At 45.3% G+C, this 16,355-nt stretch overlaps 1 protein-coding gene across 1 annotated transcript; it reads right to left on the reverse strand.

Annotated features, from left to right (window-relative positions):
• Window positions 1-625: 625 nt before the first annotated feature.
• Window positions 626-16,352, reverse strand: COQ9 (coenzyme Q9; the record flags this gene model as incomplete). The annotated part of the gene is given in 10 exon segments (XM_081336081.1): window positions 626-1,224; window positions 2,684-2,737; window positions 5,276-5,431; window positions 10,204-10,308; window positions 11,599-11,683; window positions 11,894-12,036; window positions 13,555-13,690; window positions 14,198-14,357; window positions 16,230-16,316; window positions 16,319-16,352. Coding segments are annotated over 10 exon segments (996 nt in total). The 3' UTR covers window positions 626-1,188.
• Window positions 16,353-16,355: the final 3 nt, after the last annotated feature.

A 16,355-nucleotide genomic window follows, 5' to 3' on the forward strand; every position in this document is an offset into this window, starting at 1 on the left:
ATTCTGGGAGTTGAAGTCCACGAGTCATAAAAGGGCCAAGGTTGCCTGCCCTTAGAGGGACACCTTCACTAAACAGAATTGGTGATCAGTTCATTTTTCCAGAAAGCCATTTAATTAAAGATATGTGAACCAGCCCTTCCTGAGACGGCTACTGGTGGAAATGTTTGTATTTCAAGAACTGCAAGTAGTCCTTGAGTTATGACTACAGCTGAACCCAAAATTTTATGTTGCTAAGTGAAACATTGCTAAGTGAGTTTTGCCCCATTTTACGACTTTTCTTGCCACAGTTGTTAAGTGAATCACTGCATGGCAGTTAAGTGAATCTGGATTCCCTGCTGACTTTGTCAGGTGGTCGCAAAAGGGGATCACGTGAGCCCGGGATGCTGCAACGGTCATAAATATGAACCAGTTGCCAAGCGCCTGAATTCTGATCACGTGACCCTGGGGATGCCGCAATGGTCATGTGAAAAATCATGTCACTTTTTTCAGCGCCGTTGTAACTTTGAATGGTCACCTAAATGCACTGTTGTAAATCGAGGACTGCTTCATTTCTCTGCCAAGGGCATATATACTCCTACATCTCTCTTGTGACGTTCTACAGGAATGGTACACAGCAACACTGAAAATTGCTCACTATTTTTAATGAACATACAGATGTGTCCAAGCGTACAGGAAAATAATATATTCACAAGAGTGCCATAAATACACTGTCAACAAACAGCAGAGCAGAATGCTGGATTTCAAACTGAGAAGTGCTGGGAGGTAATTTTGCCAATTCCACCAATACAACGTAAGTCAGTTTGTGGCCAAGACACACTTAAGATATCCAGGTGGGGAAAATGAAAAGACGGGTGTTGGGGTCTTAAAACTAAAAGAGTTTGGAACCTCAAGTACTTCTATCACCCTTCTATCATTTTCTCAAACCTAAACCCGTTTTGGTAAACACAAGAGTTTAATTTTTTGGTTGCTGTTGGTCGAATAGATCACCAGGGTGGCTGGCCAGCGATCCCACATGCTCCAAAAAAAGCCAAGTTTTTTTACGTCAGACAGATGAAATGGTGTGCTTGTTTTAACGGTGGTACAGAATAAGTGACAGTTTCACGTTCTTGTGATGAGATTTACAGGACACCGTTTCTTTGCTAGTCTCAGAAGAGATGCTTGAAGGCTCCTATCTAGTGGCTAATGGCTTCATCGACGTTGGTTGAGGCCGCTGAGATTCTTGAACTGTCAGATACAAAAAACAATAAAACATTTTAAAAGAAAAAAGTGGGGCAGACCATGAGAAAGTTAGAAACTAAAAGCATGCAAAATGGGATGCGGCTAGATGTTTCCTGAGAGTGAATCCCACCCAAGCAATGATTTTTAAGCAGGGCTGCTTGAATGTTGATCCAAGCAACAGTGCTTAAAACCACCCTATCTGTCAAAAAAAACTAACACTTGCATCTGAGTTCATAGGGGATATTAAGGGATCTCCCAAACACTCAACTGCTGCTTTGGGAAATATGAATACAACAATATCTGATGTCAGTGGTGGGATACAAATAGATGGAACAACTGGTTCTCTGTGTGGATGCCGCTTCCAGAAGTCCATTCTGGGCCTGGGCGATCAAAAATTAGTTACTGGTTCTGCCAAAGTGGTGTGAATTGGCTGAATCCCACCACTGTCTGAAGTCAATTATGAGCCAGTTTTGTGCCTAAGGTGGGACTAGAACTCACCGACTTCTGGTGATTGACCCAGTCACCTTTCATGCCTAAGGTGGGACTAGAACTCACCGTCTCCTGGTGATTGACCCAGTCACCTTTCATGCCTAAAGGTGGGACTAGAACCCACCGTCTCCTGGTGACTGACCCAGACACCTTTCATGCCTAAAGGTGGGACTAGAACCCACCGTCTCCTGGTGACTGACCCAGTCACCTTTCATGCCTAAAGGTGGGACTAGAACTCACCGTCTCCTGGTGACTGACGCAGTCACCTTTCATGCCTAAAGGTGGGACTAGAACTCACCATCTCCTGGTGATTGACCCAGTCACCTTTCATGCCTAAGGTGGGACTAGAACTCCAGACTGATGCTTTAACCACTAGATCAGACATGTCAAACTCACAACGTCACGTGAGATCGCACAACGTATCGGGACAGTTTTGCCATTGCCGGCAATGGGGTGGGCGCAGCTTCCAGATGACGCGTCCGGCCCATGGGCCGGCAGTTTGACACCCCTGCACTAGATCAAAATGCCAGGCCAAGAATAAACTCCCTCTAGCAAACTACTGGACTTCTTGAGTGAACTGGCTAAGGAATTCAACAAAACATTAGGCTGGAATTAAAGCACCCTTCCTGCATTCTGCTATTAAATAACCTAATCCCATTAAAAGAAATGAATATTTCTTCCTGAAATTAACTGGGGTGAAATTAATTGAAAGAAAGGGCTTGCTGCACGTTATTTGTATCTGTTTCTGCAAAAATTATTCTGAGATGAAAAGCAGTCAGCTAAAACTAGTCATCCCTATGAGTTATTTCAGGAAAAACCATTATTCAGGGCAGCTCACATATCCCACCCACCCCCCTTTTAAAGAAACCATGATACTTTGCTGCGTTTTTCCATTCTGTAACAGCAGAAACATTCTTGAGGGAAAGACTTTTTTTGAGCAAAGGTTGTGGGAAATCCTGTGTCTGGAATTACTCACAGTAACAGCAGCGCCCATAATTCCCTGAAGAAGCGCCTCTCCAGTTGCCTTAACCTAGAAGAACAAAACCACAGAGGTGGAAAACTTCAACTACAAGCCGGCTTTTAAATTTCTGGAAAAAGCAATCAGGAAACGTCCTAAATCCAGCCACAGTGATGCCCTCCTGATGTGCTGAAGTCCCAGAATTCTCCCCTAACGTGGCCTTAGCATTAAGGTGGTCCTTGACTTACGACTGTAATAGATCCTGCCAAACCTGCCTGGTCATAAAACAGGCCATCACTTGGCCCAATTTTATGACTTTTTTTTGCAGCAGTCATAAAGCGAATGCAATGGTTGTAAAGCAGAATGCCAAGGTCGTTAAGCCAATGTGTTTGCTGTGGGGCATGTTTGCCGAAAACCAAAAGCATTTTGCGCTCACATGACCACGAGATGCCACAAATGGCCATAAATGCAGCCCAGTTGCTAAGCGCCCAACACGTGGTCAAGGGATCACGGGAAGGCCCTGGGGCCATCAGAATCACATCGTTAAGTACCTTTGGGGGGTTCCACTGTAACTTCAAACAGTCGCTAAGTGATTGGTGGTAAGTTGAGGACTACCCGTAGGCAATTCATCTTAAAATTGGTGGAGCCTTGGTGGAGCAGTGGGCTAATGCCTCCTTAAGTAACACCAGCTGCCTGCAATTAGTGCAGGTTCGCATCCCACCAGGCTCAAGGTTGACTCAGCCTTCCATCCTTCCGAGGTAGGTAAAATGAGGACCCAGATTGTTGGGGGCAATTAAGCTGACTTTGTAATAATGCCGCTTGGGGGGTGTATGAAAGCCCTAATAAGCAGGCATATACATAGAATGAAGGCTACTGCTAAGCTTGTAAAGCCGCCCTGAGTCTTCGGAGAAGGGCGGGATATAAATGGAATTAAAATAAAATAAAATAAATAAAAGGCGGGATGTGGGCAAGAGGACGCTCCAGGAAAGCAACCAAGCACCGTATCTGGTTGGAGGTATTTGAGGAAGCTTCAAGCCCGGGGTCTTAGCAGGATCCAAAAAACGTACAGAGACAAGTGGAGGAAAATATAATAGATTAATGCTGAAGCTACTGCTGTGCCTTAAAAGAGGCCCAGAAACCAACAGAGGAAGATTGCCAAGCCAATTAGCTTGATTTAATTCAGAGGCTCAATAAAGCATTCTGCACAGTGTGGCCCCCCTATTTTTAAAATAGAGTAAGTCACAGTGATGGCGAACCTTTTAGAGACCGAGTGCCCAAACTGCAACCCAAAACCCACTTATGTATCGTCGGGTGCCAGGTGGGTGTGGCTCATTGGGTGGGCCTGGCTAGGGTGGTAACGGCCGACTGGGTGGGACTAAAAAGTTCCATCAATCAATTCCAACTTTGCGGGATCTTTTTTTTTCCCCATGAGAAGTTGAAATTGATTGAATCTTTTTTTTTTCTGCACACAGCGGCGGAGGCCTAAAGGAAAAAAGTTTTATAAAACCCAGCTGAAGGCCTAGGACTGGGGCGACTGCGTGCGTGCCCGCAGAGAGGGCTCTGCGTGCCACCTGCGGCACCCATGCCATAGGTTCACCACCACAGGAGTAAGACATACGTATCTTGCAATTCAAGATGTTGGTAATCCCCTTTAAAGCGTGATTTCGTGTCGTGGGCCCAGGATATCTTTGGGACCATCTCATCCCACTGAGACTGGCCTGTCCCACCCACGCTGGCAGAGGCGGCATGCTGAGCCCCCCCCCCTCAGCCACAGAATTGCAGCTGGCCTTCTCTGCCATCACACCTGCCCTCTAGAACATTTTGCTCACCTGAGTGAGGTCCTCTCCAACCCTCCTGAACTTGCACCGGAAGCTAAAGACCCACCTCTGCCAGTTGGCTGGGGCTCCAAAGGAAGGGCTTTGCGTTGGAGGCGGCTGACAGATTAATATCAGATCCCACCTCCTCCCCCTGCTCATCCTGCTCCCCCCCATCTTTTAGCTATGGCTGTGTTTTGTATTTTGGGTCATTACGAGTTTAACACATGGCTTGGGAGCACAATGCCATAGCAGAACGGGGTTGTGCAAAGGTATACAATAATTGTGTAACATCTGCTATGTAGAGCTACCATTTCTGTCCCTCAGCTTTCCCCACCCCCATCTTGCGAGCAGGAAGAGGTCTTCAGAATATACATGGATTTTCATATGAGGGCTCCAAAACCAGAGCAAAACGTGCTCATAAATACGTTAGGCACGAGAAAATAGAAACTTCAAGAAAACTGCTTGAAAGGTGTGCAGTAATAAGAGGAATGGGATATTTTTTAAATGCTTGGAATACCACGTGCCGGAAACATTGGGGTAAAACAAAATACTAAAAATAAACTATGCCCTTGATCAAAAGTTACCTGGTTTATAGCAGCTTTTCCCTCCAAATTGGCTGGAATTTCAGATCCCAAAATTTCCAGCCAGCCTTTGGAGGACACCAAGTTGGTGGGGGGAGGGGGAATGACATTAGGTTACTTCTGTAACTTTGGAGGGTGGAAGGAGAGAGCTTGATCATCTCATTGGAAAACCTGCATGGCACAAGGGTCATAAATTCATAATTATAACTCACCTGTTTAGCTGTGTGGCCCACGTTCATTGCGTCAGTGACCCTGTTGTATAGGAAGGACCAAGTGTCCTCAAAATCCAGGGAGGAATCCTGAATCATCACCAGTTCTGTGGTGTTATAAATTCCAGCCAGGACTACTCGGCGAGTGTACCAATTTATCTGCAAGACCAGGAATTAAGAGACTCAGAAGATGTGAAACCCAGTAACGAATTAAGGTTTTGATATGAAACTCCTACCCACGTTTTTAATCACAATTGGAGTGTCATATGTCTATTCTATAAAAGCACACACATACATCTAGATTTCTGGTTGAACATATCCTGAATCGATGAAAAGTGAGTTCTACAAACCTGAAAAAAATATATCTAAAAATTCAGTTAATATGGATATGTTATTTTTATGTTGCATGGTGCAACGTTGCTCCTGTTAAGTCACTGAGAGAAACAAATCTACAGAAGCACTGAAATAGTATCCTGAAATGGAAATTGCTGAATTTCCAAATAAACATCAACTACTTCAGGGGGTCTTCAAAGTTTGGCCCTTTTATGACTTGTGGACTTCAACTCCCAGAATTCCTCAGCCAGCATGCCTGGCTGAGGAATTCTGGAAGTTGAAGTCCAAAAGTCATAAAAGGGCCAGGTTTGAAGACCCCTGATCTAGTTCCTGGACGAACCCCGGCTGATTTTGATTGGTCCGGAGAAAAGATCAGACTGTGGTGGTTTTCACTTGCGCTGAAAAACAATAATAATCTTTGTATCTGGCAATTAACACATCACTGCAAGGTCTGGTCAGATAATTTTGTTTCTGGTCAGTTAATAAACATACTCTAGAAAACCTTATGGGAAAATACAACTCTGAAAGAATGCACAGGAGGCAAGACTTTGCTGTTAAGAGGCTATAACTGTATAATCACTTATACACACGCAACGCAATTTAACCCAATACGTTCTACTTCTGCCACAGTGCTAATTATGACTGCATTAGTGCACTGCACTGGAGCACTGAACATAAGATTGTTCGCTGAAGAGGAATAGAAGCTTTGCCAGGAAAGCCACTGTAAAGTGATCTGTGATGAATAGACACAATGAGCCATATCCAGCATTTCCTTCAAGTGCAACAGAAACTTAACTATTACTAAGAAAAATCCTGCATATATATAGAAAGACACACAGTAAGGAATAGACTGCTTACTGTTAATTTCAGTGATGCTAGAAGCACTTTGGGCCGTGGCTATGCCAGTGGTGGCTGCATTGCTTCAAAGCACAGATCTAATGGTATTACATTCGTGCTATCACTATAGGTCTCTATCCTGGAGACCTTTGAATCGCATCTTTGGGAGAAAGGCTGAAAGCAACATTCATTGAAGCAGAAGGGAAAGGATAGCTAAAGCTTTTAATGCTCATTTTTACCGTTTAAACATTTAAACTCTTCTGTGTTATTGCTTTATTATGATGTCAGCCACCCAGAGTCGCTCGAGCTGTTGAGATGGGCAGCGTATAAATTTAATAAACAAAACAAATGAAAGCAGACACTCTTGTCAGCAATTTCCTACTCCTGGGGAGCGAGCGTTATTTTGCAAGTCACTCAGGTTCCTGAGACACCACAGAACGAAGAACACCTTTCTTTTAAACTTGACTTTTAAAGAAAACTCTTGACTTTTGATTTGGGAAAAGTGCAGAGAAGAGCAACTAAGACGATTGAAGGCTTGGAGACTAAAAGATATGAAGAACTGTTGCAGGGTTTGGGTTTTGGCCAGTCTAGAGAAAAGAAGGACTGGGGGGGGGAGAGAGAGACATGGTAGCAGTTTTCCAATATTTGAGGGGCTGCCACAAAGAAGAGGGGGTCAACTTATATTTTCCAAAGCACCTGAAGGCAAGACGAGAAACAATGGATGGAATCTTATCAAGGAGAGAAGCAACCTGGAATTAAGGAGAAACTTCCTTAAAAGGTAAAGGTAAAGGTTCCCCCGCACGTGTGTGCTAGTCGTTTCCAACTCTAGGGACCAGTGCTCATCTCCGTTTCAAAGCCGAAGAGCCAGCGCTTGTCCGAGGACGTCTCCGTGGTCATGTGGCCGGCATGACTAGACGCCAAAGGCGCACGGAACGCCGTTACCTTCCCACCGTAGTGGTCCCTATTTTTCTACTTGCATTTTTACGTGCTTTCGAACTGCTAGGTTGGCAGAAGCTGGGACGAGTAACAGGCGCTCACTCTGTTACGCGGCACTCGGGATTCGACCCGCCAAACTGCCGACCTTCTGATCGACAAGCTCAGCGTCCTAACCCACTGAGCCACCGCATCCCGAAACTTCCTTACAGTGAGGGTAATTAACCAGTGGAACAGCCTGACTCCAGAAATTGTGGATGTTTCATCAATGGAAGTTTTTTTAAGGAAAGACTGGATAGCCACTTGTCTGAAATGGTAGGGTCTCCTGCTTGAGGAGGGAAATGGACTCCAACGTCCCTTCCAGCTCTATTCCGAATGGAATTGAATGGACAGACAGGTAACTAACTTGTAAGCACGTCTATCCTTTCTAAGCAGATTTTCACTTTCCACTCCAAGCCATCCAGTGTGGAAAAGGGCATCCATTTTCAGCTCTATAAATGTTACATCTTGTGCTGCCCCAAAGAGCTGCACTGATAAATTCGAAACAGGGGGAAAAAAAGGTTTTTTCCCCCAATTTCCAAGACAGCAGAAGCAGGGGAAAAAAAGTAAACCAGGCTCTCTTGTGGAAGCTGAATTTCTTAAAAGCTCCACTACAATTTGCATACTCGAAGAAAAACTTTAGTTTCCTGGTGGGATCTCTGTCTTTTATTTGGCCTTCTTCTGGTTTATTCCTTTAATTTGTCTGTCTGCCATTTATTTGTTACTGCAGTAGCTGCTGTTTTATTCTTGCACAGGTTTATTAAAACCATTTATTAAAAGGACCTGCTAAGCTCTTCTCATCCCTTTCTTCTCTTTATAATAGGTCAACTAGTTCATTAATTGCTTTAATTAAGGTGTAATTTACTGTTTTTATTTCCAGCCCCCCCACAAAAAAAAAATCCAATGGCTCTCATCATTAAGAACCGAGTATTTAAGGTAACTGCTTTAAAAAGTTTTCAAACTGAATCTTTCCTTTTCTGGCATGCTGGAAGGAGAGGAATCTGAAGAGCAGAACTATATTTCAACCAGGCAAATGCCTGTTCCACTCTGGGTGCCCCTAAGATAAAGACTCACACCCCCCCTCCCCCATTTGCTGACTTCTACCAAAAGAGACCAATTTCCAACATGCAAACTTGAATGGGGCGTGGATTTATTCCTTGGAAGAATTAAACCAGTTGTAAAACTGTTATCTGTTTCAATCTGATGATTTACAGTTTGGCAGCATTCATGGTTTTAATAAGATTGCATCACATAACACTTTAGATGCCTTCAAGAAAGAAATGGTGATTCATAAATATCAGAAAGACGGGCAAAAATAGAAACGTAGCCCTATCTGGTGTGTCGCTACATTACAGCCTGTTCTGTGGCCCAGAATAGAAAGTTTATTTCAGTTTATAAAACAAAATGCCTCTTCTGATCCAGACCCAGGGCAGCCTGGATACAGGTAGTCCTCAACGTACGACCACAACTGAGCCCAAAATTTCTGTTGCTAAGCGAGACAATTGTCAAGTAAATCTGGCCCCATTTTACAACAGTTGTTAAGTTAGTAACACGTTCGTTAAGTGAATCTGGCTTTCCCCTTGACTTTGCTTGTCTGAAGGTCGCAAAAGGCCGAACACATGACCCCAGGACACTGCAACCGTCATAAATACATGCCAGTTGCCAAGCGTCCGAATTTTGATCATGTGGCTACTGCAACTCTCGTGAAGTCTGAAAAACAGGCATAAGTCACTGTTTCCGGTGCTGTTGTAACGTCGAACGGTCCCTAAATGAACTGTTGTAAATTGAGGACTAGCTGTAGTGCCTGATCCCCAATCCACTCTTGTGGATTAACAGATGTCCCTTTGCCCTTGTCTTTTGCTCATGGGCCTAACCCTTTTCTCTTCACAGACTAAGCATGAGTGTTGCGTGCAATCTCTCACTTAATTATGCGCTTCCTGGAAAACAGGTTTGCCAGGGTGACTAGAAATACTGACTACTCTGAACTACACAAAAACTGTACGTGTCTTCTCACTGCAGTCCACAGCGGCCTGAATCCAGCGGGTGGGTGTGAGCACTTTTCTGCAACCCTGAATGAAGCCACACCGTTAGTCTCCCATACTGCTTCCATTTCTGCTGGACGTAATTTTAAAGGGTCATGTGCCAGGAACTAAGCAACTGCAGTTGTCGCAGGTGGACAAGTATATCTTTCTTAAGCCAGTGTTTCTCAAACTTAGCAACTTCCAAGATGTGTGGAATTCAACTCCCAGAAGTCTACAGATCTTAAAAGTTGCCACGGGTTGAGAAATACTACTCTGTGCCGGGGGGGGGGGGGAGCAACTGTGGTGACTTTACCACCTGTGGGCTTCAACTCCCAGAATTCCTAAGCCAGCATGGCTGCCTCAGGAATTCTTGAAGTCCACAGATTATAAAGTCGCCATAGTTGTCCATCCCTGCTCTAAGCCAGGGGAATCTCCAAACTTCAGCCAGAATTCCTCAGCCAGCTATTCAGGTTGGGGAATTCTGGAAGCTGAAGTCCACAAGTCTTAAAATTGTCAAGTATGGAGACCCCTGCCCTAAGCCATGGTTTACAAGTCACAATAAATCAGTATACGTATTAAGTCAGAGCCAGAGCCGTAGTGGTCTAGCCGAACATGTGAATCCAGTGAATGTATCTCCTGTGCCTACCTCCTTTGAAGCTGGAACAGCACATTTTGTAGCCCCAAGTATATTGGCCCTGCAAAGCAGCATATTTGAAACCTTCCCACGGCCTTTCTAAATCCCAAATGCAACGCCCTCCCCAGACTTACATCGGTGGACTGATCCCCCGCATAGTGCCAGATGTCATCCACCATGGTGGTAAGCAGGTTGAAGCTGGATGGAATATTGTGTGGCATCAGCAACACACTCATAGCCTAAGGAAAAGCAGAGAAATGGCTGAACCAAAGAGGAACATTCTTAACCTGGCCCGGGGGTTGGGGACCCCTGCTCTAGGTGGAGGCTCTCAGACTAGCCCAGGGGTAGGCAACCTTGGCTCTTTTATGACTCGTGGCCTTCAACTCCCAGAATTCCTGAGCCAGCATGGGGGAACTATGGCCCCTTCATGACTCGTGGACTTCAACTCTCAGAATTCCTGAGCCAGCATGGCTCAGCTTGGAAACCTCTCCCTGTCCCCTCAGCATAGCTGGCTCAGGAATTCTGGGTCCACGAGTCATAAAAGAGCCAAGGTTGCCTACCCCTGGACTAGCCTCTCTCTGTAAGACAGGGCTGGGCTGAGAGAATGGTTGGCCTAAAGTCTCCCAAATGCTTCTTGGTCTAAAGGGGGACTGGAACCAGGGTCTCACTATTCCCAGGGCAGTCCCTTCACTGCTACCCTGCCCTGGTTCTGGCATCGAGAGGGAAGGACTTGCCCCAAGTCTCCAGGGAGCTTCTGTGATTGAAGGGGGACTAGAACCGGGATTTCTCTGCTCCTAGTCCAGCACTGTTTGCCATCACATCCTGTTGGCTCTGAGAAGAGGGACTGGGCCAAATCTCCCAGGCAGCTCCTATGGCTGAGGATAGATTTGACTTGAGTTTGCCTGCTCCTGTTTCAGCAACTCTGCCATTATACCACTCTGTGGCTTTCCTGCCTATCATATCATATCATATCATATCATATCATATCATATCATATCATATCATATCATATCTCATATCAATCTATCGATTATCTATCTGTCTGTCTGTCTATCTCCCTCCTATCATTTACATCTTATCTATATCCAGCCATCTACACAGACAAAACGTGTGGCGTGGATTAACGCACAAACACAATCTTTTTTCAACTTGATAAATGTCATTGTGTTCCTTAGGGCCCAAAAGACTGTTAAAATTTGTTTCAGCAAGTCACAAAGAGCCAATCACCTAAAAGAGCCAGCAAGGAACAAAACTTATGCACTGCTGTTATGTTTTCCCCCTCTGACAAAAGCACCTTTTGGGGGATCCATCCAAGCAAGAACAAGAAGATCAGTTCAGGCTGGGGGTTGGGAGTTCATTCGCACAAGAGGGGAGAAAAAAAAAAGAACTAATTTCTCTCTGCTGCGTCGCCCAAGTAGGAACCTCCCCTGTTCATTTCCAAACAGAGGAGCATTCAACCATCAACGTGCTCTGTTCTGAACGCACTGAGATAATCTAGGAACATTGCAAGAACACCAAGAAAAGCATACCTGAGGCCATTTTTCAATATAGGGAATGAGCATTCTCAGCCTCACTTCTAAAGCATCTTTTATAAACTGGTCTGTCTTCTTCTTCCTTTCAAAAGAGAAGAATTGTTTAGTGCAATTCGTTCTTGCCTGTCTCTCTCGTGCTCAAGGTCTGTACTCAGAGATGCCAAGACAGGTTACCTGCCGAAGCACCGTTCTGGAGTAACCTCCCTGTGCTCAGTGCAACTGCCATCCCAGGCGTTGCTGTTTAGATGGTTAACATAGCACCGCCCCTTCCCTTGCTCTGCCTGAGACTTACTCCAGTTGACCGAGCTGTACCAGCTTGTGCTGTTCCTCAAGAAGTTCAGAGAGTCTGGAGTTACTCTGGGACACGAAGTGGAGAATCAGTTCGCTGCCATCGTTGTGAAACAGTCCTGCTGCGGCAACAGAGAGCCCTACGGACTGAAGGAAGGAAAAAAAAGTCGAGTAGAACAATTTCCACTGAGAAATAAATTTCTGTAACTTTAAACAGGCAGGGCTTACAAACGAAGCAGCACTAGTTTAGCCTAACTTACCTTTGGAAAGCTTACTTGTTTATTTAGCGTACGGCATTTCATACATGGACTGGCAATATATATTAACATTTCAGCTAATTAGTAGAACCCGACAAAATTCTAAATGTTAAAAAGATCTATGTTCAAATATCAAGATCTAGGCCAGGGGTCCCCAATCCCTGGTTTATGGACCAGTACTGGGCCGCAGCATGCCAGCAACCGGTCTGCACAAACAAGCAAAGCCCCATCCGCAGGATGCAGGCAGCACACAAAACCACACCCCCTTCAATCCGCAGAAAAACTCTCTCCATGTAACTGGTCCCTGGTGCCCAAAAGATTGGAGACCTCTGATCTAAGCCAGGGGTAGGCAACCGTGGCTCTTTTATGACTCGTGGACTTCAATTCCCAGAATTCCTGAGCCAGCTTGCTCAGGAATTCTGGGAGCTGAAGTCCACGAGTCATAAAAGAGCCAAGGTTGCCTACCCCTGAGCTTGGAGGAGTCCAACCGTCTTTTTTTTCCTCCTAGCTTTGAATGTCAAGGAAACCGGACCACTTGATTAGCAGGGCTTGGTCCAGAAAATGTGTCACTGGAGGAACCAATTTAAGTATGTTGAGTAATTGCAGCCTTAGGCATGACACTGTTTCAGGTCCTCTTCGCAAATGAGAATACAAATAGTCCTTGATTTACAATCAGTTACAATGAACAGTGCTTGTGATCTGGTTCTGATGCTTCCTTGTGATCACGTGACTGCAATCTATGTTTTTTTGCCAAAAGTCAGCATTTCTTTCCGGATTTTGGCAAAACCACCTCATAGCAAACAATGGGTTCACTTAATGATTGCAGATTCACTTAACTTGCACTGTAAATCTACAAGGAAATAGAGCCTATTTTGCAAAAAAACAAAAACAAAAACAAACCAGCAAGCAAAATGTCCTAAAATGGACACTCAGAGGCAAGTTTCAGAAATTTCCTGCACATCGATCCTATTAAAAAGGAGTTTAAAAATGTTACTTCCGGATAGAATTCAGAATTCTTCACCTGAAAATTCTTAGTAGCCTCAAAGAACAGCAACAGTAATAATGTGAATTTGGAGATCAGTTAAGCCATCAGTCCCCAGCCTTTCTGGCTTGGTGGCCCGGAAGGGGGTGTGGAGAAGAGATGGTTCTGTGCGGGTGGCAGGCGAGCATGCAGGTGTGCACAGTTCTATCAGGAACTCGCGCAAGTGGAGTTGTGCGCACACGTGCTTGCCTGCCACTCGCGCAAGTGGAATTGTGCATGTGGGCACTCATCCGCCGCTTGCACAGCCCAGTTCCAAACAGGCCACGGCCCAGTAGTGGACCGTGGCCCAGGGGTTGGGGACCTCTGAGTTAAGCTAAACAACCATCCCTTTGGGTCTCTTAACATGTCGCTTCTCTTAATACGAACCTTAGCCCCTTCTGCAATTGCATCCATTGTCCAGCCATAGGTGGGTACAAATTTTAGAGCTGCTGTCAGGATCCGACTCTGTAGCTGCTCCTCACTCTCATAGTCCTCTGATTGTTCACCACCTTGATCTGTGTAACTAGGGGTAAAAACATAGGAAGGCATGTCTTACAAGCACTTTTAAACACTAAAAAGTCCAAAGCTTTTATTATTTTTCCTAATTATAACTGATGCCATCATGAAACCGTGCATGCCTGTGTCTGATAAAGGGTTAAGATCCAGTTTGTTTAGACACGGTATCTTTGGCTACATCATCATTGGCAGCTTTGATAAAAAAGGTGAAGACATACATCAAATAAACTATGTTAGGACTTAGCATTTGTGTAAAGCTAGCCAGCATTTATCTAGGAATGTTTATAAGTGCGCGGATAGCACACCCAATCATTTTAATGATGGGCAGTACACAAAATTGCTCAACGTTCAATCTGAATGCTGCTTGTTAACATCCTCAGAGCAAGATGGAAGAATGCCAGCTACTAAATTACTCACTAAAATATGTCCATTATACTTTCTCAAAGCCAAGAACTGCTACTTTGGGGAAAGAAGAAAGCTCAGAGTCATTCTGGACAGAAATTATGCAGATTACCTAGGGGGTGAGCCTGGATGCTTTTCATCCCCGGGGGAAGATGCTGAATGTGGAGGATTGGGAGGTGGGAAGGGGGGCTGTTTCTGTTCTTCTGAAGCTCTTTGCAGTGCCACTGCAGGATGGAAGGTCCGCTGAGATGGATACAGCTGGCTTCTAAAGACTGAAAACAGAAATGAGTTGAGTAACACACAAACCTAAGGAATCATCTTGTGAAGGCCTCCTTATACATTTCAGAATTCAAAGCCTACAAAAGACCTATGCACAAAATCATGCTACCTAAGAATAAGACATAGGTATACCCTTTACAAAATATGTCACTGGCAGGCCAGACAAGTCTTCTTTCATAACATGCGAAACTTATCTAATAAAGGCTGCTTCCAATAATGACTTACAAATGATGCTGGCAATTATCTAGAAAACCACAGCCCCATTAAAATATTCTCTCTCCTTGACTGTTGATTATGTGCCATCAAGTCAGCATCACCTCCTAGCAATCTCCAAGATGACTGGTCTTCCACCTGATCCCTCAAATCTTCCAACAGTGCACACACTGCTACTGTAATTGAGTCCATCTGCCTTGTTGTTTCTCCTCTCCCTTCTCCCTCATCCCATCTTCCACCATGTTACATACTTGTTCCAAGGAGGTGGGTCTTTGTATAATGTGTCTGAAAAATGTGAGCTTGGTCATGTGTGCCTCAAGGAAGAATTCTGGATCAATGCTTGTTCAATTATCCATTTGTTTGCTTTCTTGGCTGCTCATGAAATTCTCAGGAGTCTTCTCCAATATTAACATTCAAAGACATCAATGCAGAGAGTGGTGAGGATGGCTGAAAAGATTACTGGCAGTTCCTTCCATCCAGGACATGGCACAGAAGCGTTGCTTGAGCAGGGTCCGCAAGATTGTGTGGGACACTACTCATCCTCTTCACGATCTGTTTTCCTTGTAACCTTCTGGGAGGAGGGGGCTTCGTGGTATCCAAAGCAGAACATCCAGATTCAGTCAGTTTTGTTCCATACGGTATTAACCTTGTAAACTCTAAAGCTTCCTCCTTCCGTTATGTATTCAAGATGGTCATTAATATTTATATGTTACTTATACAGTATGTAAGGGTGCAGGTCTATACATATGTTTGTTTATAGTAGGTTTAAATGTGTTATGTATGTGTACACTTTGAGAGCAAGCAACTAAATTTCATTTTTAATGTGTGCCATTGTGCCTGTTTCTTTCTTCCATTCAACCATGTCAGAGAGAGAGATATTTTCTTTAAGCCTGTGATGTTATTTATGACCATGTTGTTTTATTGAATGGTTATGCTTATTAGCTTTAACTTTGTCGCCATTCTGAAAATCTGTAAGCCTCTTAGAGATGAGGCGACTGAAGCCTAACAGGATCAAAGAATGAATGAATGGATGGAATGAAGCATTGGGCACAGGTTGCCATTTTGCATTCTCATGGCGTCCAAATTCAGGAGTGAAAATTGCAAGAAAAATCAGACAATCTAAACCCAGACTTTGCTCCAAGCAGAGAAGCTCCTTCCGTGGGCAGCAAACACCAGGAGGAGAGAAGATCCACCGGCATCAAGAGAGGGAACCGTCGGACCTCGACTCCCATCCCCAGAATCTCTTAACAAGCTGCTGGCTGGGACTTATGGGTATTCCAGTCCAGACTGTCAAGAGCGTCTTGGTTGCCCAAGTTGCAATGGGAATTCGCTATCCAACCTACCGCGCAGGCGCAGCTGGGGTAAAACACACCCCCCCCGGTAAGTATGCGGATGATGGGCCCTACAGTTGCCTCGGCCGTGGATGATAGGGGGTGTAATCCCACTCGCCCCGCCCCGGATCCCTTCAAGAGGGCATCCTACGTTGATGTATGCAAATAAGCCGGGCCGAAGGGCCTCCCTCGCCCTTCACCTCACCTTCCCTTCCTCCCGCCTGAACTGCGGGGCGCCCGGTCCCGCCTCTCCCGGAGCGGAGGAAGCCAACAGCCTCCTCCCACCCGGCCCGAGCCCCGCTCTCCCCCCGAGCACCTCACCCGCCGGGCAGCGCAGCAGCCCCCGGGCCGATCGCCTCAGCCCCGCCGCGGCCGCCGCCATCTTTGAGTCGGGCGACGAGCGGGGCGGGCAGAGGAGGCGGGGCGAACCGCCGCGGGCGCCATCTT

This window comes from Vipera berus, assembly GCF_964194415.1.
Source record: "Vipera berus genome assembly, chromosome: 10".
NCBI classification, from domain to species: domain Eukaryota; kingdom Metazoa; phylum Chordata; class Lepidosauria; order Squamata; family Viperidae; genus Vipera; species Vipera berus.